General features: G+C 44.3%; 1 protein-coding gene across 1 annotated transcript in view; it reads left to right on the top strand.

Moving 5' to 3' along the window:
* LOC132978567 (mucin-2-like) overlaps window positions 1–17,139 on the top strand; it is a 78,182-nt gene extending 61,043 nt beyond the window's left edge. The window contains exons 40-53 of the mRNA XM_061043774.1: window positions 434–641; window positions 1,009–1,181; window positions 1,268–1,337; window positions 6,799–6,920; window positions 7,018–7,049; window positions 7,133–7,301; window positions 7,891–7,986; window positions 8,357–8,397; window positions 8,696–10,282; window positions 15,494–15,592; window positions 15,804–15,932; window positions 16,028–16,067; window positions 16,174–16,294; window positions 16,747–17,139. Of these exons, the coding sequence (XP_060899757.1) occupies window positions 434–641; window positions 1,009–1,181; window positions 1,268–1,337; window positions 6,799–6,920; window positions 7,018–7,049; window positions 7,133–7,301; window positions 7,891–7,986; window positions 8,357–8,397; window positions 8,696–10,282; window positions 15,494–15,592; window positions 15,804–15,932; window positions 16,028–16,067; window positions 16,174–16,294; window positions 16,747–16,951 (3,092 nt within the window). The 3' untranslated portion in view covers window positions 16,952–17,139. The remainder of the gene's footprint in view (window positions 1–433; window positions 642–1,008; window positions 1,182–1,267; window positions 1,338–6,798; window positions 6,921–7,017; window positions 7,050–7,132; window positions 7,302–7,890; window positions 7,987–8,356; window positions 8,398–8,695; window positions 10,283–15,493; window positions 15,593–15,803; window positions 15,933–16,027; window positions 16,068–16,173; window positions 16,295–16,746) is intronic.
* Window positions 17,140–27,241: the final 10,102 nt, after the last annotated feature.

The following is a 27,241-nucleotide window of genomic DNA, read 5'->3' as shown; positions in this document are numbered from 1 at the left end:
ACCATGGGCCTGTACTACGAGGCACTTTTGGTTATGGAGGTAACTTCAGGGTTAACTTGGGCTATTCAGTACTACGAATGTGGTTCACTTCACTTCTTAATGGGGTAGATCACCATGGTAACCTGAACTGCTCTGGAACAGGTAAAGTTCAGGGTTAGAGCTTAACCTTTATGAAACTTTGTTCAGTGACTAATCAGATCTTCTGGTTCACAGAGGTCTGTGAGCTGATTGTGAGGGGGTGGAGGTAGAGAGACTTCTTATAAACAATGTATGATCACAGGAGATGTTAACAATGATTTACAGTTATCATCCTACAACAGAGATGAATGCCAACTAACAGAAGGACTGATAGTGTGCATAAGCATCATAAAACAACAGAGGTCATCCTCAGAGACTGGTCATGTATGAACTGCTGCCACTTCTCCTCATCCAGGGACCTGTGACAACTCACAGTTCAACGACTGCCGCTCTCCAAACGGCATCGTGGGAAACTGCTCAGCCAATGCAGGCCAGTGGGTGGTCCCAGGTGTACCCTGTGTAGTCCCCACACAACCCTCACCAATAACAACTACACCTGAGACCACAGCAGTCACAACACAGCTTCCCTGCAGACCGGCCATCTGTGACCTCCTGACCAGCAGGTGAGAGTTTGTTGCAATTATAAAGAATCAAAATTACACAAAGTGCAGGTCAGGAAAAGCAGCTAAAGCAGTAAAGCAAAAGAGGAAAGGAATGAAATCAAAGATCAGAACATGATTAGATAAGAAAACGATTACATCACATCACAGGAAATAAAAGTGAAGGCAGATCCTTAAATTTATAACAGCAACAAATGATGGAGTAGTAAAACATCAGAAGAATGATTAGAAGATGGATAAAATAATTTCAATTTTAAAAAGCATCGACATCACAAATACTGATGTCATGCATCACGTCGTCTGAACGCAGAACTTTTTTGGAAACGCTTTATCTGACAGAGTGCTCTTCTTTGTTTGTGTATCTTTTTAGTTTATTTGAGTCGTGCAACTCAGTCATATCCCCAGCAGTCTTCGTAGCATCCTGTCGGTCAGACATCTGCAACAATGAAAATTTCACCTGCTCAAGCCTGGCGGCGTACGCTTCCGAGTGCTCCAACAAAGGAATCTGTATTGACTGGAGGAATGCCACCAACGGGCTGTGTGGTGAGATTTACCTTCTATAATGTCAAAAACTCGTTTTTGTGTGGAGGGTTCAAAAATGTAGATATGAATATTTATTCATTTTACAGAGCACAAGTGTCCAGACAACAAAGTGTACAAAGCCTGCGGCCCTGCTGTGGAGAAAACATGCAATTACAGGTAACTTTGTTTGGTGCTTTGTGTTTGTCTATATTTACATCGTTTAAACTTAAACCCTAACCCTAGCTACAACAAACTCTGATTTATCGTTAGAGTCCTCATGATAAAAACACCTTGACTCCTTTGAGGTGTCCATTGTCAGGACTCATTTTATAATTGTTCATTAAATCAAGGGAAGGAATAGTCACATTTACAGTTACGTTCATTTGACTAAGTAGTTCATCAGTCTTTAAAGGCAATGGGAGCATATGTGATACTTTAAATAAATCTCTGTCACTGTTTTATCTCTCTTCAGTGTGAAGGCTGTTTTATAAATCTTTAGTGTGTGGAGGCTGTTTTATATATCTTCAGTGTGGAGGCTGTTTTATATATCTTCAGTGTGGAGGCTGTTTTATATATCTTCAGTGTGGAGGCTGTTTTATAAATCTTTAGTGTGTGTAGGCTGTTTTATATCTCTTCAGTGTGGAGGCTGTTTTATAAATCTTTAATGTGTGAAGGCTGTTTTATATCTCTTCAGTGTGGAGGCTGTTTTATAAATCTTCAGTGTGGAGGCTGTTTTATATCTCTTCAGTGTGGAGGCTGTTTTATATCTCTTCAGTGTGGAGGCTGTTTTATAAATCTTCAGTGTGGAGGCTGTTTTATATCTCTTCAGTGTGGAGGCTGTTTTATATCTCTTCAGTGTGGAGGCTGTTTTATATCTCTTCAGTGTGGAGGCTGTTTTATAAATCTTTAGTGTGTGGAGGCTGTTTTATATCTCTTCAGTGTGGAGGCTGTTTTATAAATCTTTAGTGTGTGGAGGCTGTTTTATATCTCTTCAGTGTGGAGGCTGTTTTATAAATCTTCAGTGTGGAGGCTGTTTTATATCTCTTCAGTGTGGAGGCTGTTTTATATCTCTTCAGTGTGGAGGCTGTTTTATAAATCTTTAATGTGTGGAGGCTGTTTTATGTATCTTCAGTGTGGAGGCTGTTTTATATCTCTTCAGTGTGGAGGCTGTTTTATATCTCTTCAGTGTGGAGGCTGTTTTATAAATCTTCAGTGTGGAGGCTGTTTTATATCTCTTCAGTGTGGAGGCTGTTTTATATCTCTTCAGTGTGTGGAGGCTGTTTTATAAATCTTTAGTGTGTGGAGGCTGTTTTATAAATCTTTAGTGTGTGGAGGCTGTTTTATAAATCTTTAATGTGTGGAGGCTGTTTTATATCTCTTCAGTGTGGAGGCTGTTTTATAAATCTTTAGTGTGTGGAGGCTGTTTTATGTATCTTCAGTGTGGAGGCTGTTTTATAAATCTTTAGTGTGTGGAGGCTGTTTTATGTATCTTCAGTGTGGAGGCTGTTTTATAAATCTTTAGTGTGTGGAGGCTGTTTTATGTATCTTCAGTGTGGAGGCTGTTTTATAAATCTTTAGTGTGTGGAGGCTGTTTTATGTATCTTCAGTGTGGAGGCTGTTTTATAAATCTTTAGTGTGTGGAGGCTGTTTTATATCTCTTCAGTGTGGAGGCTGTTTTATAAATCTTTAGTGTGTGGAGGCTGTTTTATGTATCTTCAGTGTGGAGGCTGTTTTATATATCTTCAGTGTGGAGGCTGTTTTATATCTCTTCAGTGTGGAGGCTGTTTTATATATCTTCAGTGTGGAGGCTGTTTTATAAATCTTTAGTGTGTGGAGGCTATTTTATGTATCTTCAGTGTGGAGGCTGTTTTATAAATCTTTAGTGTGTGGAGGCTGTTTTATAAATCTTTAGTGTGTGGAGGCTGTTTTATGTATCTTCAGTGTGGAGGCTGTTTTATAAATCTTTAGTGTGTGGAGGCTGTTTTATGTATCTTCAGTGTGGAGGCTGTTTTATAAATCTTTAGTGTGTGGAGGCTGTTTTATGTATCTTCAGTGTGGAGGCTGTTTTATAAATCTTTAGTGTGTGGAGGCTGTTTTATGTATCTTCAGTGTGGAGGCTGTTTTACGTATCTTCAGTGTGGAGGCTGTTTTATAAATCTTTAGTGTGTGGAGGCTGTTTTATAAATCTTTAGTGTGTGGAGGCTGTTTTATAAATCTTTAGTGTGTGGAGGCTGCTTTATGTATCTTCAGTGTGAAGGCTGTTTTATAAATCTTTAGTGTGTGGAGGCTGTTTTTTATCTCTTCAGTGTGGAGGCTGTTTTATGTATCTTCAGTGTGGAGGCTGTTTTATAAATCTTCAGTGTGGAGGCTGTTTTATATCTCTTCAGTGTGGAGGCTGTTTTATAGCTCTTCAGTGTGGAGGCTGTTTTATGTATCTTCAGTGTGGAGGCTGTTTTATGTATCTTCAGTGTGGAGGCTGTTTTATAAATCTTTAGTGTGTGGAGGCTGTTTTATAGCTCTTCAGTGTGGAGGCTGTTTTATAAATCTTTAGTGTGGAGGCTGTTTTTTATCTCTTCAGTGTGGAGGCTGTTTTATGTATCTTCAGCGTGGAGGCTGTTTTATGTATCTTCAGTGTGGAGGCTGTTTTATAAATCTTTAGTGTGTGGAGGCTGTTTTATAAATCTTTAGTGTGTGGAGGCTGTTTTATATCTCTTCAGTGTGGAGGCTGTTTTATGTATCTTCAGTGTGTAGGCTGTTTTATGTATCTTCAGTGTGAAGGCTGTTTTATAAATCTTTAGTGTGTGGAGGCTGTTCTATAAATCCTTAGTGTGTGGAGGCTGTTTTATATCTCTTCAGTGTGGAGGCTGTTTTATAAATCTTTAGTGTGGAGGCTGTTTTATCTATCTTCAGTGTGGAGGCTGTTTTATGTATCCTCAGTGTGGAGGCTGTTTTATGTATCTTCAGTGTGGAGGCTGTTTTATCTATCTTCAGTGTGGAGGCTGTTTCATAAATCTTTAGTGTGTGGAGGCTGTTTTATGTATATTCAGTGTGGAGGCTGTTTTATGTATCTTCAGTGTGGAGGCTGTTTTATAAATCTTTAGTGTGTGGAGGCTGTTTTATAGCTCTTCAGTGTGGAGGCTGTTTTATGTATCTTCAGTGTGGAGGCTGTTTTATAAATCTTTAGTATGTGGAGGCTGTTTATGTATCTTCAGTGTGGAGGCTGTTTTATAAATCTTTAGTGTGTGGAGGCTGTTTATGTATCTTCAGTGTGGAGGCTGTTTTATAAATCTTTAGTGTGTGGAGGCTGTTTTATTTATCTTCAGTGTGGAGGCTGTTTTATGTATCTTCAGTGTGGAGGCTGTTTTATAAATCTTTAGTGTGTGGAGGCTGTTTTTTATCTCTTCAGTGTGGAGGCTGTTTTATGTATCTTCAGTGTGGAGGCTGTTTTATAAATCTTTAGTGTGTGGAGGCTGTTTTATATCTCTTCAGTGTGGAGGCTGTTTTATATCTCTTCAGTGTGGAGGCTGTTTTATGTATCTTCAGTGTGAAGGCTGTTTTACAAATCTTTAGTGTGTGGAGCCTGTTTTATATCTCTTCAGTGTGGAGGCTGTTTTATGTATCTTCAGTGTGAAGGCTGTTTTACAAATCTTTAGTGTGTGGAGCCTGTTTTATATCTCTTCAGTGTGGAGGCTGTTTTATATCTCTTCAGTGTGGAGGCTGTTTTATATCTCTTCAGTGTGGAGGCTGTTTTATATCTCTTCAGTGTGGAGGCTGTTTTATAAATCTTTAGTGTGTGGAGGCTGTTTCATAAATCTTTAGTGTGTGGAGGCTGTTTCATAAATCTTTAGTGTGTGGAGGCTGTTTCATAAATCTTTAGTGTGTGGAGGCTGTTTTATATATCTTTAGTGTGTGGAGGCTGTTTCATAAATCTTTAGTGTGTGGAGGCTGTTTCATAAATCTTTAGTGTGTGGAGGCTGTTTTATAAATCTTTAGTGTGTGGAGGCTGTTTTATAAATCTTTAGTGTGTGGAGGCTGTTTTATATATCTTTAGTGTGTGGAGGCTGTTCTATAAATCTTTAGTGTGTGGAGGCTGTTTTATAAATCTTCAGTGTGGAGGCTGTTTTATAAATCTTTAGTGTGTGGAGGCTGTTTTATATATCTTTAGTGTGTGGAGGCTGTTTTATAAATCTTCAGTGTGGAGGCTGTTTTATATATCTTTAGTGTGTGGAGGCTGTTTCATAAATCTTTAGTGTGTGGAGGCTGTTTTATAAATCTTCAGTGTGGAGGCTGTTTTATAAATCTTTAGTGTGGAGGCTGTTTTATAAATCTTCAGTGTGGAGGCTGTTTTATAAATCTTCAGTGTGGAGGCTGTTTTATAAATCTTCAGTGTGGAGGCTGTTTTATAAATCTTTAGTGTGTCGAGGCTGTTTTATATCTCTTCAGTGTGGAGGCTGTTTTATATCTCTTCAGTGTGGAGGCTGTTTTATGTATCTTCAGTGTGAAGGCTGTTTTACAAATCTTTAGTGTGTGGAGCCTGTTTTATATCTCTTCAGTGTGGAGGCTGTTTTATATCTCTTCAGTGTGGAGGCTGTTTTATGTATCTTCAGTGTGGAGGCTGTTTTATGTATCTTCAGTGTGGAGGATGTTTTATATCTCTTCAGTGTGGAGGCTGTTTTATATCTCTTCAGTGTGGAGGCTGTTTTATGTATCTTCAGTGTGGAGGCTGTTTTATGTATCTTCAGTGTGGAGGCTGTTTAATGTATCTTCAGTGTGGAGGGTGCTGGACTGTGGCGATGCTATTTACATGCATGCATCTTTGCAAAGCCTACATGCGCTAGATACTGTCTACCATGGGGCACTGAGGTTTATCACCAATCTTTAAGCACTTACTCACCACTGCTCCTTCTATGCTCGAGTTGGTTGGTCTGCCTTGTCTGCCCATAGACTAAACCACTGGCATATTTTTATTTATAAGGGAATTCTCTGTCTGCTTCCATCATACCTACAGAGCTACATACTTCAAAAAAGTACTGGAAGTTACAATCTTCGCTCGCAGGATTTATACCTTCTAACCATCCCTAAAGCCCGTACTAAATTGGGAAAAAGTGCGTTCAAGTATGCTGCTTCCTCTTCTTGGAATCGTTTGCAAGATACTTTAAATCCTCAGGTCTTTAGGTCTTCTTAATGATCTGGAGGTGGGCATATCTAACTGTATGTAATGTTTTAACTGACTCGTTTTGCCCCTTTTTGATCCCTTGTTGATTATTTAGGATATATTTTGATGAATATTTATCATATTTTGTTGTTACTTTATTTATGTTAATTGTGTGTTAAGTGTTTTATGGCTGAAACAAAGTTAATTGTTCTGCTGCCTGTCTTGGCCAGCACCCTCTTGATCTCAATGAGACTTTTCCTGGTTAAATATAGGTTAAATAAATCAATACAATATAATTCTCGTCCTTTATCATGTATGATTTGTCTTCCTGAATCAAATACTTATATAATGAATGAAAATGAGCATAGCTTGTTTGAAAAATTCTTCAACAGAGTGAACATTAACACTTAAGTGCTGTTTTGTGACTATGACACCAAAAGTTTACACCACTGAAATAACCATTTATTTCATTTTTGATATCAGATACAACAACTTGTACCATGCAGGATCCGCTCTACTCACTAATGACACTAAAGAGGGTTGCTTCTGTCCTGAAGGCACCACCTTATTTAACAATGTCTATGAAACATGTGTCTCCTCTTGTGGTAAGAGATCCTATAGAAGACAAGCTTTCATAGGGTCGTGGAATATTTCACACCAAAGCCATCAGTCAGTATTTAATGGTCTCTGTTGGAATTTCAGATTGTACAGGACCTGATGGGAAACCAAAAATGGTGAGAACTCTTCCTCTAACGTGTATTATTGTGTACAATAGCAAAGCAAAGCTATAAGTCTGAACTGTTTGTCTGATAACCAGCCCGGTGAAACATGGACAAGTGGCTGTAAGACCTGTGTCTGCGACAAGGACTCCATGAGCGTCCAGTGTGATCCCACTCCATGCCAAACCATGCCGATCCCCGACTGCAGCGACCCCGGCTATAAGCTAGTCACGAAGACAGACGGCTGTTGCTCGCAATATTCATGTGGTCAGTGTTAGCTTCATAAAAGTAGATGTGTTATATAACTGAATCTTTAACACTGAACTGACTGTTGTGAATCCCCCCTCCTCTGAGTTAGTATCCATTGTCACCTCAGCTGTTACACAGTCTGTACTGAACTAGACACAACAGACAACTTCTGCAACTCTAAAGCCAGTCAATATCAACAAGGCTTGAAAAAAAACAAGAGCAAACTGTTAGTGACTAAAAGTCTTTGAACTACACATAAAAACCATACATTCTGCTGTTAGTTTAAATTTCATCAAAATGCTCTTGGAAAACCGTCTTTCAGAATAATGCAAAGGTGGCATAACTACAGGTCCACTCTGAAGCCACGTTTAACCTCTTCAAAACAAAGGAGTACTTTTGACAGACATAAGTGCATACATGTAATGTATTTATAAAATTGTCCTCATTTAAATGTAGGTCACACTTGTACTGATGTGCTTACAAGTAAGTTTATGTAAACAGAGCCTGGCTCTCAACTTATTCTAAATGTATAAATTGTTACAAAGAGTACAAATAGGTAAATGTAGGACACAGACTCATAGTAATTCAATTCTCTTGTCCTGAACAGAATGTGACGCAAACATGTGTCCTATTCCAATGACCTGTCCGCTGGGCTTTGAACTGACATACACAAATGGCACCTGCTGCAAATCCTACAAGTGTGGTATGTGATTCCAAGTGTGCATCGTTCACCAGGAGTAACAGAATTTGCTGGTGGTTCATTTGTAATGAATGTTGTTTTGTTAAAGACAGTTTAACAAGTTAACATGATTACCAGGCTTCAGTCTAAGTACTTAAAGCTACTGTAGAAAAATAACAATTTTGTGTCCCGATCTCAGTGTACGTGGACAAAATGATATCCCTTATCTCTTCTCTGATCTTTTCCTGAAGGTCCTGTTTGCTTTTGTAGGTCATAAAGATGCCTCCTAATTTTAGTCTCTCTCATAACCAGCTGTGCTTCTCAGAAGAGTTCTTTAACCAAATTTTAACTAGAAATGTGTTGGTACTGACTTATCCCTGTTTTGTCTTTGCAGAACCTAAAGGTGTATGTGTCTATGAAGGTACTGAGTACATGGTAAGTGTACAGCTCAAAGTCAACATATAAATTAACCTATTTGTCAATGGACCAGAGGACCCCTTTATACCTTTTTAGCTATTAGCTTATTATAACCATGATGATTTAGAATGAGTTTCCTAGACTTTCAATTACATCAATTACCAATTAGTCAAATTGACTTCATGTTCACACTTCTTCACTATGGAAATAAAGAAACAATGGGTCCTATTTTTTCTATCCAACCAATAATGGTTAAAATAAAATATTAATGTTTAAATGACATCAAAGTTAACATAAATCAAATTAACTTTTTCAGCAAGGTCAAAAAATCCCAACACCTGGTTCACCATTAGAAACAACAACAACATCCTCACCAACACTATCTGGAACAACAGCTGGACCAGGACAGCCATCAGGAACAACAGCTGGAGCTGGACAACCATCAGGAACAACAGTTGGAGCTGGACAACCATCAGGAACAACAGTTGGAGCTGGACAACCATCAGGAACAACAGTTGGAGCTGGACAACCATCAGGAACAACAGTTGGAGCTGGACAACCATCAGGAACAACAGTTGGAGCTGGACAACCATCAGGAACAACAGCTGGTGCTGGACAACCATCAGGAACAACAGTTGGAGCTGGACAACCATCAGGAACAACAGTTGGAGCTGGACAACCATCAGGAACAACAGCTGGAGCTGGACAACCATCAGGAACAACAGTTGGAGCTGGACAACCATCAGGAACAACAGCTGGAGCTGGACAACCATCAGGAACAACAGCTGGTGCTGGACAACCATCAGGAACAACAGCTGGAGCTGGACAACCATCAGGAACAACAGCTGGAGCTGGACAACCATCAGGAACAACTGTTGGAGCTGGACAACCATCAGGAACAACTGTTGGTGCTGGACAACCATCAGGAACAACTGTTGGTGCTGGACAACCATCAGGAACAACAGCTGGTGCTGGACAACCATCAGGAACAACAGTTGGAGCTGGACAACCATCAGGAACAACAGTTGGAGCTGGACAACCATCAGGAACAACAGCTGGAGCTGGACAACCATCAGGAACAACAGCTGGTGCTGGACAACCATCAGGAACAACAGCTGGAGCTGGACAACCATCAGGAACAACAGCTGGAGCTGGACAACCATCAGGAACAACAGCTGGAGCTGGACAACCATCAGGAACAACAGCTGGTGCTGGACAACCATCAGGAACAACTGTTGGTGCTGGACAACCATCAGGAACAACAGCTGGTGCTGGACAACCATCAGGAACAACTGTTGGAGCTGGACAACCATCAGGAACAACTGTTGGTGCTGGACAACCATCAGGAACAACAGCTGGAGCTGGACAACCATCAGGAACAACAGCTGGAGCTGGACAACCATCAGGAACAACTGTTGGTGCTGGACAACCATCAGGAACAACTGTTGGTGCTGGACAACCATCAGGAACAACTGTTGGTGCTGGACAACCATCAGGAACAACTGTTGGAGCTGGACAACCATCAGGAACAACTGTTGGTGCTGGACAACCATCAGGAACAACTGTTGGTGCTGGACAACCATCAGGAACAACAGTTGGTGCTGGACAACCATCAGGAACAACAGTTGGAGCTGGACAACCATCAGGAACAACAGCTGGAGCTGGACAACCATCAGGAACAACTGTTGGAGCTGGACAACCATCAGGAACAACTGTTGGTGCTGGACAACCATCAGGAACAACTGTTGGTGCTGGACAACCATCAGGAACAACAGCTGGAGCTGGACAGCCTTCTGTACCTGGGCCCTGCCAGGAGTGTTACTGTGGCCCAAAAATGGACCCAATATCCAAGCTGCAGATCATTCACTGCACACCGATTGTTTGCAACAGAAGCTGTTCTGAAGTAAGCCCATTCATAGGTTTGACTTTACGCTCACACATTTTCTACTATGTCATAAGCACTCTTGATGGAACACAATTTAGGATTATATAGTATTTTTTGTATATGAGCAAAACAAGGCTTGAAAGGGATAAATAATAAACAACCTGACCTGAAAATCTGGGGCTACCAATCCCATTACTATTTATGGTATTATAGTGTGTGGTAAGAAGCTCATGGTGCAAGGTCATTGAAGGTTTTCTTGTCAGCAATCCAGCTGCAAAGTAAAGCTCAAAGCATTGACATTGTACCTGTTGACAAGTTCTGTAAATTGCATAGTTGTTTTGCTATTTAGTAGCAAATTAAATATTTGTGATAACTGAGAAGGAAAACTCAGCAGGTCCAAACTGTGGGTGTAAAAAGTGAATTTGCAAGATGGAGACAAAACAACTAAAAGTCAAGTCAAAGTCAAAGTCAATTTGCACCAGAAAGCATGAGAAAATAGGTGAAGACAAATAGCAGTATAAAAATTGTTTGGGGTAGGGGCTCACTTCTGGATTTTGCGTGATGAACCCTTTTCTTGCATGTAAGAAAAAGGGGGGTGGAAGTTGAAGTTTGTTTTTAATTGCTAAAGATGACTTCATAAAACACAATGCTGTTGAATCCCTGAATGTGCTACAACTGACAGGGAGATGTACAAACAGCAACAACAAACAAAAACAATGAATAATACAAAGTTATAGTTATAATCCCAACAATTGTAGTATAAATATATTTGATATAAGATATACCCAACTATAGCAATGATAATGATGATTGATAAGCATGAACGATATTAATAGTTGCAGGGTAGAAGTCAAGCAGGTCTCTGGTAGCAGGCAGTCACCAACTATGATCTAGAGGAGCCTGCGACACTAGAGAGCACAGAAGAAAATATACATTTAGTCAATGCATTAATATAACATTAATGCATACAGATAAATAGAGTTTTAGCCTATGGCCAAATTGTTAGGGGCTGGTCCAGGCCTGAGCTAGTCCTTACTGTAAGCTTTATAAAAAAGGAAAGTTTAAAGACTTCTCTAGTGTATTTAATTGAATATAGGTTGAAAAGGATTTGCAAATCATTGTATTCGGTTTTTATTTACGTTTTACATAACGTCCCAACGTCATTGGAATTGGGGTTTTTACATTAAGGGTCTGTAGGTACCACGAGCAGGTCTGATAACTGAAGGCACTACCTCCCATAGTACATTTAGAGACTGTAGGTACCACGAGCAGGCCTGATAACTGAAGGCTCTTCCTCCCATAGTACATTTAGAGACTGTCGGTACCACGAGCAGGCCTGATAACTTAAGGCTCTACCTCCCATAGTACATTTAGAGACCGTAGGTACTACGAGCAGACCAGATAACTGAAGGCTCTACCTCCCATAGTGCATTTAGAGACCGTAGGTACCACGAGCAGGCCTGATAACTGAAGGCTCTACCTCCCATAGTGCATTTAGAGACCGTAGGTACCACGAGCAGGTCTGATAACTGAAGGCTCTACCTCCCATAGTACATTTAGAGACCGTAGGTACCACGAGCAGGCCTGATAACTGAAGGCTCTACCTCCCATAGTGCATTTAGAGACCGTAGGTACCACGAGCAGGCCTGATAACTGAAGGCTCTACCTCCCATAGTACATTTAGAGACCGTAGGTACCACGAGCAGGTCTGATAACTGAAGGCTCTACCTCCAATAGTACATTTAGAGACCGTAGGTACCACGAGCAGGCCTGATAACTGAAGACTCTACCTCCCATAGTACATTTAGAGACTGTACCACGAGCAGGCCTGATAACTGAAGGCTCTACCTCCCATAGTACATTTAGAGACTGTACCACGAGCAGGCCTGATAACTGAAGGCTCTACCTCCCATAGTACATTTAGAGACTGTAGGTACCACGAGCAGGCCTGATAACTTAAGGCTCTACCTCCCATAGTACATTTAGAGACTGTAGGTACCACGAGCACACCAGATAACTGAAGGCTCTACCTCCCATAGTACATTTAGAGACTGTAGGTACCACGAGCAGGCCTGATAACTGAAGGCTCTACCTCCCATAGTCCATTTAGAGACTGTAGGTACCACGAGCAGGCCTGATAACTGAAGGTTCTACCTCCCATAGTACATTTAGAGACCGTAGGTACCACGAGCAGGTCTGATAACTGAAGGCTCTACCTCCAATAGTACATTTAGAGACCCTAGGTACCACGAGCAGGCCTGATAACTGAAGGCTCTACCTCCCATAGTACATTTAGAGACCGTAGGTACCACGAGCAGGTCTGATAACTGAAGGCTCTACCTCCAATAGTACATTTAGAGACCCTAGGTACCACGAGCAGGCCTGATAACTGAAGGCTCTACCTCCCATAGTACATTTAGAGACTGTAGGTACCACGAGCAGGCCTGATAACTGAAGGCTCTACCTCCCATAGTACATTTAGAGACTGTAGGTACCACGAGCAGGCCTGATAACTGAAGGCTCTACCTCCAATAGTACATTTAGAGACCCTAGGTACCACGAGCAGGCCTGATAACTGAAGGCTCTACCTCCCATAGTACATTTAGAGACCGTAGGTACCACGAGCAGGTCTGATAACTGAAGGTTCTACCTCCCATAGTACATTTAGAGACCGTAGGTACCACGAGCAGGCCTGATAACTGAAGGCTCTACCTCCCATAGTACACTTAGAGACCGTAGGTACCACGAGCAGGCCTGATAACTGAAGGCTCTACCTCCCATAGTACACTTAGAGACCGTAGGTACCACGAGCAGGCCTGATAACTGAAGGCTCTACCTCCCATAGTACACTTAGAGACCGTAGGTACCACGAGCAGGCCTGATAACTGAAGGCTCTACCTCCCATAGTACACTTAGAGACCGTAGGTACCACGAGCAGGCCTGATAACTGAAGGCTCTACCTCCCATAGTACATTTAGAGACCGTAGGTACCACGAGCAGGCCTGATAACTGAAGGCTCTACCTCCCATAGTACATTTAGAGACTGTAGGTACCACGAGCAGACCAGATAACTGAAGGCTCTACCTCCCATAGTACACTTAGAGACTGTAGGTACCACGAGCAGGCCTGATAACTGAAGGCTCTACCTCCCATAGTACATTTAGAGACTGTAGGTACCACGAGCAGGCCTGATAACTGAAGGCTCTACCTCCCATAGTACATTTAGAGACTGTAGGTACCACGAGCAGGCCTGATAACTGAAGGCTCTACCTCCCATAGTACATTTAGAGACTGTACCACGAGCAGGCCTGATAACTGAAGGCTCTACCTCCCATAGTACATTTAGAAACCGTAGGTACCACGAGCAGACCAGGGGTCTCATTTATAAAAGAGTGCGTAGAATCCATACTAAAAATGTACGTGCGCCAAAAACCCTGAAATGGCGTGCGCACAAAATGATTCAGATTCATAAAACCGTTCGTACGCACACCTGCACGCAATGTTCCCTTTATAAATCAAGATCCACCTGGAAATGTGCGCACGTAGATTAGTCCCATGTTCCGCCCTCTACATGCCCACAATCAACCATAAACGGTCAATGCAAATCAGGTCGTGAATGACCATGCATACAAACGAGGGGGCGGAGCTAAGGTTTCCAGCGCTGGATCACGGCGAAACCCGGAAGTTTAGACAAAGAAACGAAACTTTCTGACCCAGAAACAGAGGAGTTTGTGAATGAAGTGAAGGTTAAAATGGACATATGGATAGTTTACTGCAGCAGGAGGATCACAAACTGAAGTCAGAGACTGACACCACGTCGCTGCTGCATTCACCCTGTCCTCCTACAGCGCCAAAACAACCAGCGTTCATCATTACACACGAGTATATCTACAATGTTTACATGTTTACAGGACCCACACTGACTTCTTCATATAGTGGCAGAGAGGTCACGTCAGTCAGCAGTCTCCCTCACTGTTTGATATTATTAATCAAAACTAACTATTAAACAAAAACGTTTAATTGTTGGCCACATATTTTCGTGGGCATCTCCGTCTGCTCTGTGACTCATTATGAGGATATATAGACCTAATGATCCTGTCAGAGATTCCCCGACTTAATGTCCACACTTGAATTATTTACAGAATAAATACGTGCAGCTGATGAAGATGCGCTGAGTCTGGAGGAGGTGAAATGTGTGAAGCCACCGCCGTGTCTCTGTGCGCTCTGTGCGTCTTGACGCAGTCATCTTTATTAAAACTAAAGACCACACTTGATCATAAATGCTCGATATTTAAATATATTAATGAAAACTGGAGGCTCTATGGTCTCTGTGTTAGTCTAATGTTTAACTCTACATCAGTGATTACATTAGTGTATAAGTCCGGTCCTCTGAGGTCTGTCCGGGATAAAGAAGGCGAGACGGCGCTGATGCAATATGCATGTGACGGACTTAGATTTTTTATTTTTTATATGTTTATATCATAATGAAAGTTACTTATCGGAAACGGCTCACTACATGCGTGATTATAGCCTAAATAAAACCCTCGGTTTGAATGATTCTGATGACGTGGATCTGTCAGTAAAGTTTGATATTTAGTGAAATAAAATGTGTTAGAGACATCAGTATGTATCTGCAGGCTTCAATTCACCACTTCACCGTCTGTGTCACCAATTTTCCATGCCTCCAAAATGAACGTACGCCTGGGTCACAGTTTGATTACCGGTGCGCACATTTTACCGTCAGGTTTTTTTTATAGATCACAAACTTTGTGTGGGAAAAGTTTCAGACCCCGTTTTGTGCGTACGCAACGGTTATAAATGAGACCCCAGATAACTGAAGGCTCATAGTACATTTAGAGACAGTAGGCATCACGAGCAGGCCGGCCTTCTGGGAGCATAATGTTCTAGAAGAGGAATACAGCACTTTAGCTCTTAAAGATTTCATGGTGGACGTGTTTTTCCGTATCATTCTAAGACAGCAGTCTGCCTTTCGCTATGTTCTGGAGGTGTAAAAAGGCTTTAACAGTTTTTTTTATGGCAGTTGAAGAACAAACATTGATAAAATATTTCAGTAGCTGGAATCTGTTGGTCACCCAAGCTTTTATATGCTTAAAACATACTTTGACTTTAGTTGGCTTATTGGTTCCATATTTTTGTCTTTGGCACATTAAGTCACTCGTAAAACCAGAAAAGTGAATTTTTAATCTCCTTCTCCCCGTCTGTCTCTAGGGTTTTGAATACCAGGAGGTACCTGACCAGTGTTGTGGGAAGTGCGTCCAGAAGAGCTGTTTCCTTGTTGCACCTGACAACACAACTCATATAGTGGAGGTCAGTTTTGTCACTGTTTGAGCCTATTCACGTATAAAAAAGGGAAACCTTGTAAATCTATAACAAATCAATAAAACATAAATGTTTTAAATAAAAGTGATAAAAAAATAAACAAAATGCCACATTGTATTGCTTTAGTATGGTAAACTGTCTTTGTCTAAAGGCCAAGTTTGATTGGCTGACCTGTCTTCTGCTCTCTCTGATAATACAGATCAACCAAACTTTTAGTCTTCCTGACAACAAGTGTGTACAGTTTGCCTGTGAGAATATCAATGGACAGCTTGTTACTAAGGAGATCAAGACTGTTTGTCCTACCTTTAACCCCTCGGACTGTGAACCTGTGAGTTAATCAAACCAGCAGCTGATACCCTTGCCCTGTCTAAACACAGATCATCCATGTCTCACTCACAAATCAAATGTGTCTTCTTCTTTCAGGGCACAGAGACAATTGACGCTAATGGATGCTGCAGAACCTGTAAGTTAGCAGAGCTGAAGTTTTTTCAATGATAACTCCAAAGTTGGAGGACAAAGCTCCATGCCATTATTAGAATCCTTGACTGAACAGTTACTGTGTCTTCTAGGCAAGCTGCGCAGCGTCTGTGAAATCCTCAGTAAGCAGGAGGTCATCAAGGTGAACGAGTGTAAGAGCCCAAGGCCGGTCAACATGACGTACTGTGCTGGACACTGTGGAAGCATGTCCATGTGAGTCTATTCATTTCTAAATGTGGAGTTCAGTGTGATCTGTAAAATCACTAAGATGTCACTTTGTATTGATGTGCAGTTCTCTCATGAAGAAATAAGCCGCTTAATAGAAAGTGTAAAAAGTTTGGTTTTTTTCAGTTTGCATGAAAGATGGCTTAATGCAGTCAGTTTGGGACAGTTAAAGAGTAATTGTGAAATCCTTAAAGGGGAAATTCTGTTAATAGTGTCAATAGTAAACCACAGCCTTTATGTAAAACTGCTCCCGTGGATCTCCTCAGCCAGCAGCTGACTCTGTTGTAGTGTCTGAAAGGTGTATTTTTCAGCCATAGACTGCTAAAATAGTTGTTTTTTTATCCATCGACAGGACTAGACTGTTATGCTAAGTGTCTGAAACAGTGTCTGAGACCAGCCATGTGTGTAAGTTAAGAGTTGCTGTCTTTGTGTGTGTGCAGGTATTCTGCTGCAGCTAACACAATGATGCATCAGTGTGAATGTTGCCAAGAAGCCACCACCAGTGAGGGGCAAGTGGATCTCGAATGTACAGATGGCACTAAGATCCCCCACAAGTACACCAAAGTGGAGAGCTGTCTGTGCAACAGAGCAGAGTGTGTTGGAGGAACAACGAATGTTCCAATTAAGCGCCGCAGGAGACGCTGATCGCTTACTCTCTGCTGACCACCGGACTGACCTTTAAAACATTATGCGAGACATAACCTTTGAACTTCTTTTTCTTGTTAGCTCTCATTATTTCAGGCCAAACTGTTTTTGGTCTTACAGCCTACTATTGTGATGTAAACTTTCTTCATTCCACTCAATATTATTAAAATAATTATCTGCAACATAAACACTGGTTTGGACATTGTTATTGACTCCTGGGAAATGAAGTTTGTTCAATAAGGGGCAGAGGAAGGTGTTGACCTTGTCACGACCAGCTCGAAAACCGTGACAAATGTCCAGAGGAGACCAGGAGTTACATTTGAACAACACATGTTTATTCACTTGACACAAACTCCAATCAAAATGATACAAGCATTAGGGAACAGCCTCTCTCCCCAATCTCCTCCTCCAAGTCTCCCCCCAAGGAGGAAGTGGAAACAGTTTATATGTGGAGGGAGGTATTCTCAATCCAGTATACAACAATACAGATCACATCTAACCTCATCATCAATCTTTATTTAAGTTCTCGGAGAGATCATTGAGGGCGACCCTCATTTACAATGATGCCGAAAAAACATACAGAAATGATAAACAAGGAAAAATTAGATAAAGCTACCACAGAAAATAAAATCAATAAAAGAGCAATAAGAACAATAAAATATATACATTAAAATAATTGAAAAGCTTGAAATTACTACAGTGATAAGTCAGTAATTAAAATCAAATAAAACATTTACAGTCAGGTAATGGGCGGTTAAAAATAATATTTCTAAAGGCTCCATCAGAGTTAGGGTAAGGGTTAGGGTTAGGTAAAGTAGGGGACACTACGAGGGCCACGGGCACTCGGGGGACGATGGCTATTAAATATGTTTAAAAACCTCCTTAAAAACCACACCACGGTGTTTTGATAAAAGCCCTCTAAGACAGTTTTAAAATTTGGATAAAAGGGTGACCGGACCACTGCGCAGGAGAGGCAGGCGGAGCTCTATTGTTAATTAAAAGCCTCCGGTGTCCCAGAACCTCTGATAAAACCATCTGAGGAGTGTCCAGACGACGGCCACTGCTAAATAATATATTAAAAACACTTAAAGGAAATAAAAGTAATAAATAAAGGAAAGATCTTAAAAGTGCCCTGAAATGAAAGAATTAAAGCCGTCTAAAAAGGTCTGCATATATAAAGTGCTTAGAATAGATTAAAACACATCAAACAATAAAATAAGTGCTTTTAACAGACAAGTGCTAAAATAGTCAGAATAAAACACACACAAAACCATCAAAGTAAAATATTTATATATGCACTCACTTATTCAAAACAGCTAAAACCCATCATTCAAATCAGAAAGGTAAGAGCTTTGAAAATAAATAAATGTATAAATATATAAAAAATAAATAAATAGATTAAGGATAAAAGTGCAAAGTGCAGGTTTTACTAAAAGAGCTTTATTAATAAAATTTTGGTTTAAGAGGAGGACTCCCCCGACGGGATCCCAAGCTAAAGTAAAAGTGGAATAAGAGATTAAGAGAAGGGCCACTCCTCCCTGCATGGATTTAAAAAGTGTTATGGCACAGAAGTGTGCTGTTAAAAAGTGCTTTAAACCACATCTAATAAAATGAAACATAAAATCATAACTTAGTGTTTATTATGTACAATGTTAGTAAAACCTCTAAAATGAAAGACATAAATACACATAAAATAAAAATTAAAAGAGAAAGGATAAAAGGGTTTCCCGCCAGCAGGGGGAGCCCCCCCTGATAAAAGCCAGTAAAAGAGAGACCCCGGGAGACCAGGAGGTCAGCATTTCTATAAATACTAAAATCTTTATTAAAAAGAAGGAAGTGGATCCACCCTAGTATTTTTCATTAAGACCGGTTGGGTCTATAGTTTTAAGTCGGTGGATCCACTTCCTCTCCGCCGCTCGCCTCTGGACAGTGGGTCCAGTCCCTGTTACTCTCCAGACCCATGCTCTCAACATTGTGTTGGCCGTGGAGTTTAAAATGTTCATACAAGACACTGGTACCATTCCCGCTGTTCATTTTGTAAAGGTGCTGTTTTATTCTGGTGGTAATGTTGTTCTTTGTCTCCCCCACATAGAGTCTGTGGCAGGCCTTGCATCTGATAGCATAAACTGTATTAATGGTACTGGGTTTCAAGGCCTGCCACGGGTTTGTGCCGACTCTGGCGTAGGGGTTAAAAATGTGGGGGAGACGGATAAAACCAATGTCCGAGCCTCGAGACGCTTTCCCATTCTGTTCCACTCTGTTGAGGTTTGTGTGGACCAGCATATCTTTAAGATTTTTATTTCTGCGGTAGGCGGAGATCAGCCGACAGTCGGCCAGCACGTCACAGCCCTCCCTCGCCCCCTCAAAGTTGTCTTTGAGACTTTCCGAATATGTTGTAACCATGGGGACGAGAGTAGGACCGGACGGCCGGCACTCGGGTTGTTATAACGTTCGTTGAAGGTCCGGCCGACCTCCGCCTTGATAGTTCTGAGGAAGCGCCTCGAGTAACCCCTGGGCCTCAGCGCACTAAAGAGGGTGCTGGTGGCCTCCTCCACATGCTCTGGGAAGGTGCAGATTCTGTGGAAGCGTATCAGCTGGGATTTTATCAGGCCTCTGTACGTGTGCCTCGGGTGGTAGCTAGTTTTATGGAGGAGTGCATGGCGGTCTGTGTCTTTGAAATATACTTTGGTGGCCAGTGTTTTGGACTGGTCACCGGAGGTACGGAAGAAGACACAGGTGTCCAAGAACTCTACTGAAGATGTTTGAATGTTGTGTTTGAGTTTTATTTTAGGGTGGTGTGAGTTGAGGGTGTCCAGAAAAGTAAAAAAGTCCTGTCGTGTACCGTCCCATAGGCCGAAGATGTCGTCCAGGTACCGGAAATACAGGAGGGGTTTGATGGGGAGTTTGGTGAAGGCCGTTTCCTCCCAGTGGGCCAGGTAGATGTCAGCATATGCTGGGGCATATTTCTGGCCCATCGCACAGCTGGAGATAGTGCTGATTGTTAAACATCTGTTCTGATCTGTAATAGTTGTAAGAGGTGGCTGTTGGGTCTGGATGGGTCTGGGTGTTTGTTGAATATGTGTTGTATAGCAGCTAATCCGAGTGGTGTTTCTATATTGGTGTAAAGTGAATCTATATCTATGGAGAAGAGGAATGTGTGACCGGGTACCTGCAGGTGTTTGATTTTATTAACAAAGTGACAAGTGATAAGACAGGCTCCCGCCTCTGCCCCCCCTGGAAATGATCTTTAAGTTTCAGCCTCCTGTGGAAGGTGTGTAGGTCCCCTCTGAGCTCCGGTCGTGTGGGTGGGGTGGGTGGGTGCGGTGGGTGTGGGGATGAAGGTGAGACCTTTTTCTAATATCTCCAGCTGTACGGCTGTGAGGGAGAAAACAACACAGAGGTTGGTGATGTTGGACTGGTGGGGAGTTGTGGTATGACAGTTTTCCCCAGTTATAAGTTTAATTGCTGTTTCCAGTACCTGAACAACATGCCGGCCGTGTCTGAAGTCCAGTGTATGTCGTCTTCGCCTGTCTGAAAGATTAATGGGTTGATTTCCGGTATGAAGTTGTATTTGGATGCTATTGTGTCATTACGTTTTTTTAGTAATGTTTGTTTGTGTTTGTGCAGTCCAGTTGAAAAGTTTATGACGGGGATGTAAATGGGTTAGGGTTAGGGGAAGATGGTCTGACTGGTCCTCCACATGGTCTGTAGTTGTTTGAGTGTTGTGGTCGGGTCATGTTCTGATAAACAGTTGTTTAGTCCAACTGAGAGTATTACCTGTGTGATGTTGTGGCATGGAGTGAGTTTCTTAAGGATGCTGGCTGTGATGGAAGTTTGCTCCGGGAAAACTGTCTACCTGTATGTGTGGGTCTGTGAAAGGAGGGACCCGGGAGAGGTTGGAGTCACCTATAATGAGTGTCTTCTTCCGGACCTCCAACGACCAGTCCTGTATCTTTCTGTGAGTGCGTGGGTGTGTGTGTGGTTCCGGCCTACTTGGGGAGCCATGTGCTGCCACGGAGGCCCTGGTGGTATAAGAGGTGGATATCTCAGATGTTGGGGTTGTTTTCAGCTTTGCTTTCGTTACTCCCTTCATCGTCATTGATTTGTTATCCACCTCTGGGTTTCTGTTTCTCACACAGGGCTCCGCAGCAAGCAGCTCTGGCTCCCTCTGCTGGTTATGTGTTGTGTCTGTAAGTGGAGAGGATGAGATGGTGTTACTGCAGGGTAGAACAATGTTACTGTATGGCGGTGTCTGTTCAGTGCGGTTATAAACTGTGTGTGAAGGGGGTGAGGAGGGAGGGGAGGAGGGGGCGACAGGGGGGCAGGCAGAGGACCCAGCCCGCGTGACCCCCAGACGATCGAGTGCACTCTGTGGGAGTGGGTGGATCTCAACCTTCACTCACCGTCCGGCGTTGCATTTTGGCAATGGGGGCTGAGTAACCCCGCCGGGCCCCAATGTCGCCGCCGACCCCCCCAGCATACAGAGACCTGAGGAAGTGGTGGGGGGAGGAGAAGAGGGGGGTGGGTTAGACTTAGGGGATGAGGAAGGTATGGTAGTGGAGGGGGGGGGGGGGGGAGCAGGGTTAAGGTTAGGGGAGGGGGGAGGTAAGGTGGTAGAGAGGGGGGGAGGAGGGAGCAGGGTTAGGTTTAGGGGAGGGGGGAGGTAAGGTGGTAGAGAGGGGGGGAGGAGGGAGCAGGGTTAGGTTTAGGGGAGGGGGGAGGTAAGGTGGTAGAGAGGGGGGGAGGAGGAGGAGAGAGCAGGGTTAAGGTTAGGGGAGGGGGGAGGTAAGGTGGTAGAGAGGGGGGAGGAGGAGGAGAGAGCAGGGTTAAGGTTAGGGGAGGGGGGAGGTAAGGTGGTAGAGAGGGGGGAGGAGGAGGAGAGAGCAGGGTTAAGGTTAGGGGAGGGGGGAGGTAAGGTGGTAGAGAGGGGGGAGGAGGAGGAGAGAGCAGGGTTAAGGTTAGGGGAGGGGGGAGGTAAGGTGGTAGAGAGGGGGGGGAGGGAGCAGGGTTAGGTTTAGGGGAGGGGGGAGGTAAGGTGGTAGAGAGGGGGGGAGGGAGCAGGGTTAGGTTTAGGGGAGGGGGGAGGTAAGGTGGTAGAGAGAGGGGAGGAGGGAGCAGGGTTAGGTTTAGGGGAGGGGGGAGGTAAGGTGGTAGAGAGGGGGGAGGAGGGAGCAGGGTTAGGTTTAGGGGAGGGGGGAGGTAAGGTGGTAGAGAGGGGGGGAGGAGGGAGCAGGGTTAGGTTTAGGGGAGGGGGGAGGTAAGGTGGTAGAGAGGGGGGGAGGAGGGAGCAGGGTTAGGTTTAGGGGAGGGGGGAGGTAAGGTGGTAGAGAGGGGGGGAGGAGGGAGCAGGGTTAGGTTTAGGGGAGGGGGGAGGTAAGGTGGTAGAGAGGGGGGGAGGAGGGAGCAGGGTTAGGTTTAGGGGAGGGGGGAGGTAAGGTGGTAGAGAGGGGGGGAGGAGGGAGCAGGGTTAGGTTTAGGGGAGGGGGGAGGTAAGGTGGTAGAGAGGGGGGGAGGAGGGAGCAGGGTTAGGTTTAGGGGAGGGGGGAGGTAAGGTGGTAGAGAGGGGGAGGAGGGAGCAGGGTTAGGTTTAGGGGAGGGGGGAGGTAAGGTGGTAGAGAGGGGGGAGGAGGAGAGAGCAGGGTTAAGGTTAGGGGAGGGGGGAGGTAAGGTGGTAGAGAGGGGGAGGAGGGAGCAGGGTTAGGTTTAGGGGAGGGGGGAGGTAAGGTGGTAGAGAGGGGGGGAGGGAGCAGGGTTAGGTTTAGGGGAGGGGGGAGGTAAGGTGGTAGAGAGAGGGGAGGAGGGAGCAGGGTTAGGTTTAGGGGAGGGGGGAGGTAAGGTGGTAGAGAGGGGGGAGGAGGGAGCAGGGTTAGGTTTAGGGGAGGGGGGAGGTAAGGTGGTAGAGAGGGGGGGAGGAGGGAGCAGGGTTAGGTTTAGGGGAGGGGGGAGGTAAGGTGGTAGAGAGGGGGGGAGGAGGGAGCAGGGTTAGGTTTAGGGGAGGGGGGAGGTAAGGTGGTAGAGAGGGGGGGAGGAGGGAGCAGGGTTAGGTTTAGGGGAGGGGGGAGGTAAGGTGGTAGAGAGGGGGGGAGGAGGGAGCAGGGTTAGGTTTAGGGGAGGGGGGAGGTAAGGTGGTAGAGAGGGGGGGAGGAGGGAGCAGGGTTAGGTTTAGGGGAGGGGGGAGGTAAGGTGGTAGAGAGGGGGGGAGGAGGGAGCAGGGTTAGGTTTAGGGGAGGGGGGAGGTAAGGTGGTAGAGAGGGGGGGAGGAGGGAGCAGGGTTAGGTTTAGGGGAGGGGGGAGGTAAGGTGGTAGAGAGAGGGGGGGGAGGGAGCAGGGTTAGGTTTAGGGGAGGGGGGAGGTAAGGTGGTAGAGAGGGGGGGAGGAGGGAGCAGGGTTAGGTTTAGGGGAGGGGGGAGGTAAGGTGGTAGAGAGGGGGGGAGGAGGGAGCAGGGTTAGGTTTAGGGGAGGGGGGAGGTAAGGTGGTAGAGAGGGGGGGAGGAGGAGGAAGGGCAGGTAGGAGAGGAGGGCGAGGGAGGTTACGGTGGGTGGTGGATGAACCTGCTGGTTGGGGGAGTGGGGGAAAGTCCAGAGGGGAGAGTTGAGGCACAGGAGGGCCCTCCTCGCTCCGGGGGCCCCTGGTTAGGAGGTCCCTAAGAGTGGAGACAGAGGAGGATACCTCCCCCTCCCCTACTGGATGGCCCTGTCCAAGGCCTCCTAACCCTACCCCCTCCTGGTTGTGAGGGGTCACGGTCTCCAGCTCCACAGCTGAGTTTAATGCTCCCCCAGTGGTGTGGGTGAGGGTTATGGACGTATCGCTGTGGGGAATCCCAGCTGATAGACGGCCCACAGAGACTGTGTGAAAAATCTGTAGCAACCCCCCCCTCCCCCCCCCCCCCCCACACACGGGCTAAAAACCAGGAGCTAAAATGGAGGATGGACAGGTGTGTTTTAAAATTGGATTAAAAGGTGGAGGAAATGTAAAAAGAGATAAAGGAAGTAAAAAGGAAGTGATTAAAAAGGACAAAGAGGGAGTAGGATTATTAATAAAACCAGTCTCTAAAACTCACAGGTCGGGGGCCTGGTGGAGGCCTACAGGAGAGGAGGGGGGACTGAGATAGTTCCCCTTGCGTCGCTCCCCGGTTTTCACATAAAATCCATAAAACCAGTAAAACCAGTAAAAGCAGGATAAAAGGCGATGTTTGGTCCTTGGAGCTCCGGGCAGACGGTGGTGACTGTCTTCAGTGTGTTCTGTTGGGTTTTGCTGCCGGTCTCCTTCGTTGATGTTTATCTGCTTTAAAATCCGCTGTGAGATAAAAACGGTCTAAAAACAATCTGTAGTCCTTTAAAAACAAACACTTTAAAAGGTTGTCATAAAACAATAAAAACAAGTTAAAAGTGGAACAAAAAGAGTTCCTCAACGTTTCGCCGTAACCTGCTTCTTCAGGAGGGTATAGGGGCCATCACTCCCTCACTCCTTACATAGAAAAGTTTGGGGCTGGACCACCTGCGGGTGTACGTCTCTGATTGGTCCAACCCGTCATGTGACATCACGTTTTGGAGGGTGTAATGTATCGTTATAGCGCTAGAAGCGCGATTGTGAAGTGCGAATTTGCACTGTGTGATCCTCCTCAGCCACCGTACCTGATAGAGTGCATTGTTGTTACGTGCAGTGTGTGAGTGCAGAATAAAGTTAACACAGCCTGATTCTTAAGCCACAGTTCTTTACATGGTGTCAGAAGTCTGTCAAGCACAGCATAAAAAGTGATGTTATGGCGATTCCGCATTTTGAACACCCGAAGATTGACTGGGATGCAGCAGACTTATATCAGGAGTTTGATAGATTTAGAAGTCACGTGTTCGTTTTTGACGGACCGCTGTCAGAGCTAACTGCTAAGCGAAAAGCTGGATGGCTGGGCACGTGGATAGGAGAACAAGGCAGAGAGGTCTACAAAACGCTCGATTGGGCAGATGGTGAGAAAGAAGACCCTATGAAAGTACTGGATAAATTTGCCGGCTACATCAGGCCGAGGAAAAATAAAAGAATAGCTCGTCATCGCTTCAAGCAGAGGAAGCAAGGGGCAAGTGAGACTTTCAACCACTTTGTCAAAGATCTAAAACTACTGTTGATGGACTGTGAGTACGCTGACACTGACGACTTGTGGACGCCATTATAGCAGGTGTCCGTGAAAAAAAAGTGCAAGAAAGGCTGCTAGACAGAGGGGAGGACCTGACGTTAGCTAAAGCCTTAGAGATACCACAACAATATGAGATGTCTCAGAAACAAATGAAAAAAATCAGCGATGATGCTGCCTGTCATCAAGTGTCTCAGCTATCAGCTAAACCCAAGAAATTCAGCCAAAACCAAAAGACATTTCCAGACCGTTCAAAGCTAACTCAGCAGAAACCTACGGCCAACTGTACAAGCTGCGGCAAGCAAGCAGACCACAAGTGGAATAACGGCAAGTGTCCGGCTAAAGGCTTAACATGCTCCTACTGTCACAAGCCAAATCATTGGATGGCTGTGTGCCGTAGACGCACATTGAACATGCTATGCTTGGAGCCTTCTGATGATGAACAAACAGATGAAGAAACACTGAACATCAACATGAACAGAGTTGTGGCTCCTGCAAGCTCATTGACACAGGATGATAAGTGGTCAGCATGCGTCACTATATAGTCACAGGAGGTCCAATTCACAATAGACACAGGTGCAAAATGTAACACGCTAACACTGGACAGTTATCAACAACTGATGCACACTGGTGACCTGAGACGCTCCAAAATACTGTTACGCTCATATTCCAACCACAAGATCAAACCTGTTGGTGTAGCAGATCTGACAGTCCAGTATAAGAACCGAGTCACTACTGCCGAGTTTGAAGTAGTCAACATAGTACAAGAGAGTGTACTCAGTGGAAAAACAGCAGAAGCATTAGGTCTGATAGTCAGACTAGATTCATTGCAAAAGATGGCTGTAAAAAAACAAAACAATACAGACACTGACAACACTCCTCAAGAGAGTGTTCCGGAAGGTCTATCTGATTTTCCAGAACTGACACGTACCACAGGGACTTTGCCAGGTAGATACACCATTAAAATAGAGGAAAATGCAAAAGGTGTTGTGCATCCAGTGCGCAGGCAACCTGCTGCACTAAAAGAAAAGATTGTGCAGAAACTCCTTGAAATGGAAAAAGATGGCCACATAGCCAAAGTTGAACAGCCCACAGAATGGGTCAGCTCCATGGTAGCAGTCTCGCGTGGAGGTAAAATAAGGATTTGCATAGATCCCAGTGATCTTAATAAAGTCATCAAGAGAGAACACTACCCCATGCACACGATCGAAGAGGTTGTGTCCTCCATACCTGGTGCCAAGGTGTTTTCTGTTTTAGACGCAAAGTCAGGATTTCTCCAAATAGAACTGGATGAAGAATCATCATTTCTCACCACATTCAACACACCTATTGGTAGATACAGATGGAATAAAGTGTGCGCCAGAGATTTTCCAGCGCATCATGGATGGCATGCTGGATGGTGTAGTAGGTGCTGTGGCTATTATGGATGACATCCTGATTGCAGCGCCTGACATGAAAACACATGATGAAATCCTGCACAGAGTCATTGAGAGAGCCACAAGCTACAACCTGAGACTCAACTTCAAGAAGTGTCACATTCGACAAAGCCAGGTGCCATAAGTGGGGCACTTGCTAACAGCAGACGGTCTAAAGCCAGACCCAGCAAAAGTGGAAGCAGTCCAGGCCATGGCTGCGCCGACAGACAAGGAGGGAGTGCAACGCTTTCTGGGCTTTGTCACATATCAGTCCAAGTTCATTCCTAACCTCAGTGAGGAAGACGCACCCCTTCGCCAGCTTCTCAAAAGTAATGTGGAGTTTTCATGGCAGCCAGCACAGAAAAAAGCATTTGACAGACTCAAAGACTTGTGCTCACAACCACCTGTACTAAAGTACTATGATCCAGCAGAGACTGTAGAAATATTTTGTGATGCAAGCAGCAGCGGATTGGGAGCTGTGCTCCTACAGGACAACCGTCCAGTTGCCTTTTCCTCCAGGTCCCTGACTGATGCTGAAACACGCTATGCACAAATAGAGAAGGAAATGCTCTCAATCGTCCACGCGTGCATAAAATTTCATCATTACATCTTTGGAAAGCAGGTTACAGTCTATAATGATCACAAGCCGCTTGAGGACATCTACAAGAAACCACTGCTTTCAACTCCCATGCGCATACAGAGAATGCGCCTACGCATGCAGTGGTATGACATAACTGTCAAGTACAGAA

The sequence above is a fragment of the Labrus mixtus genome, chromosome 1 (assembly GCF_963584025.1).
Source record: "Labrus mixtus chromosome 1, fLabMix1.1, whole genome shotgun sequence".
NCBI lineage: Eukaryota > Metazoa > Chordata > Actinopteri > Labriformes > Labridae > Labrus > Labrus mixtus.
Note: the sequence above shows the minus strand (reverse complement) of the source record. Positions and strands in the feature narration are given on the sequence as shown.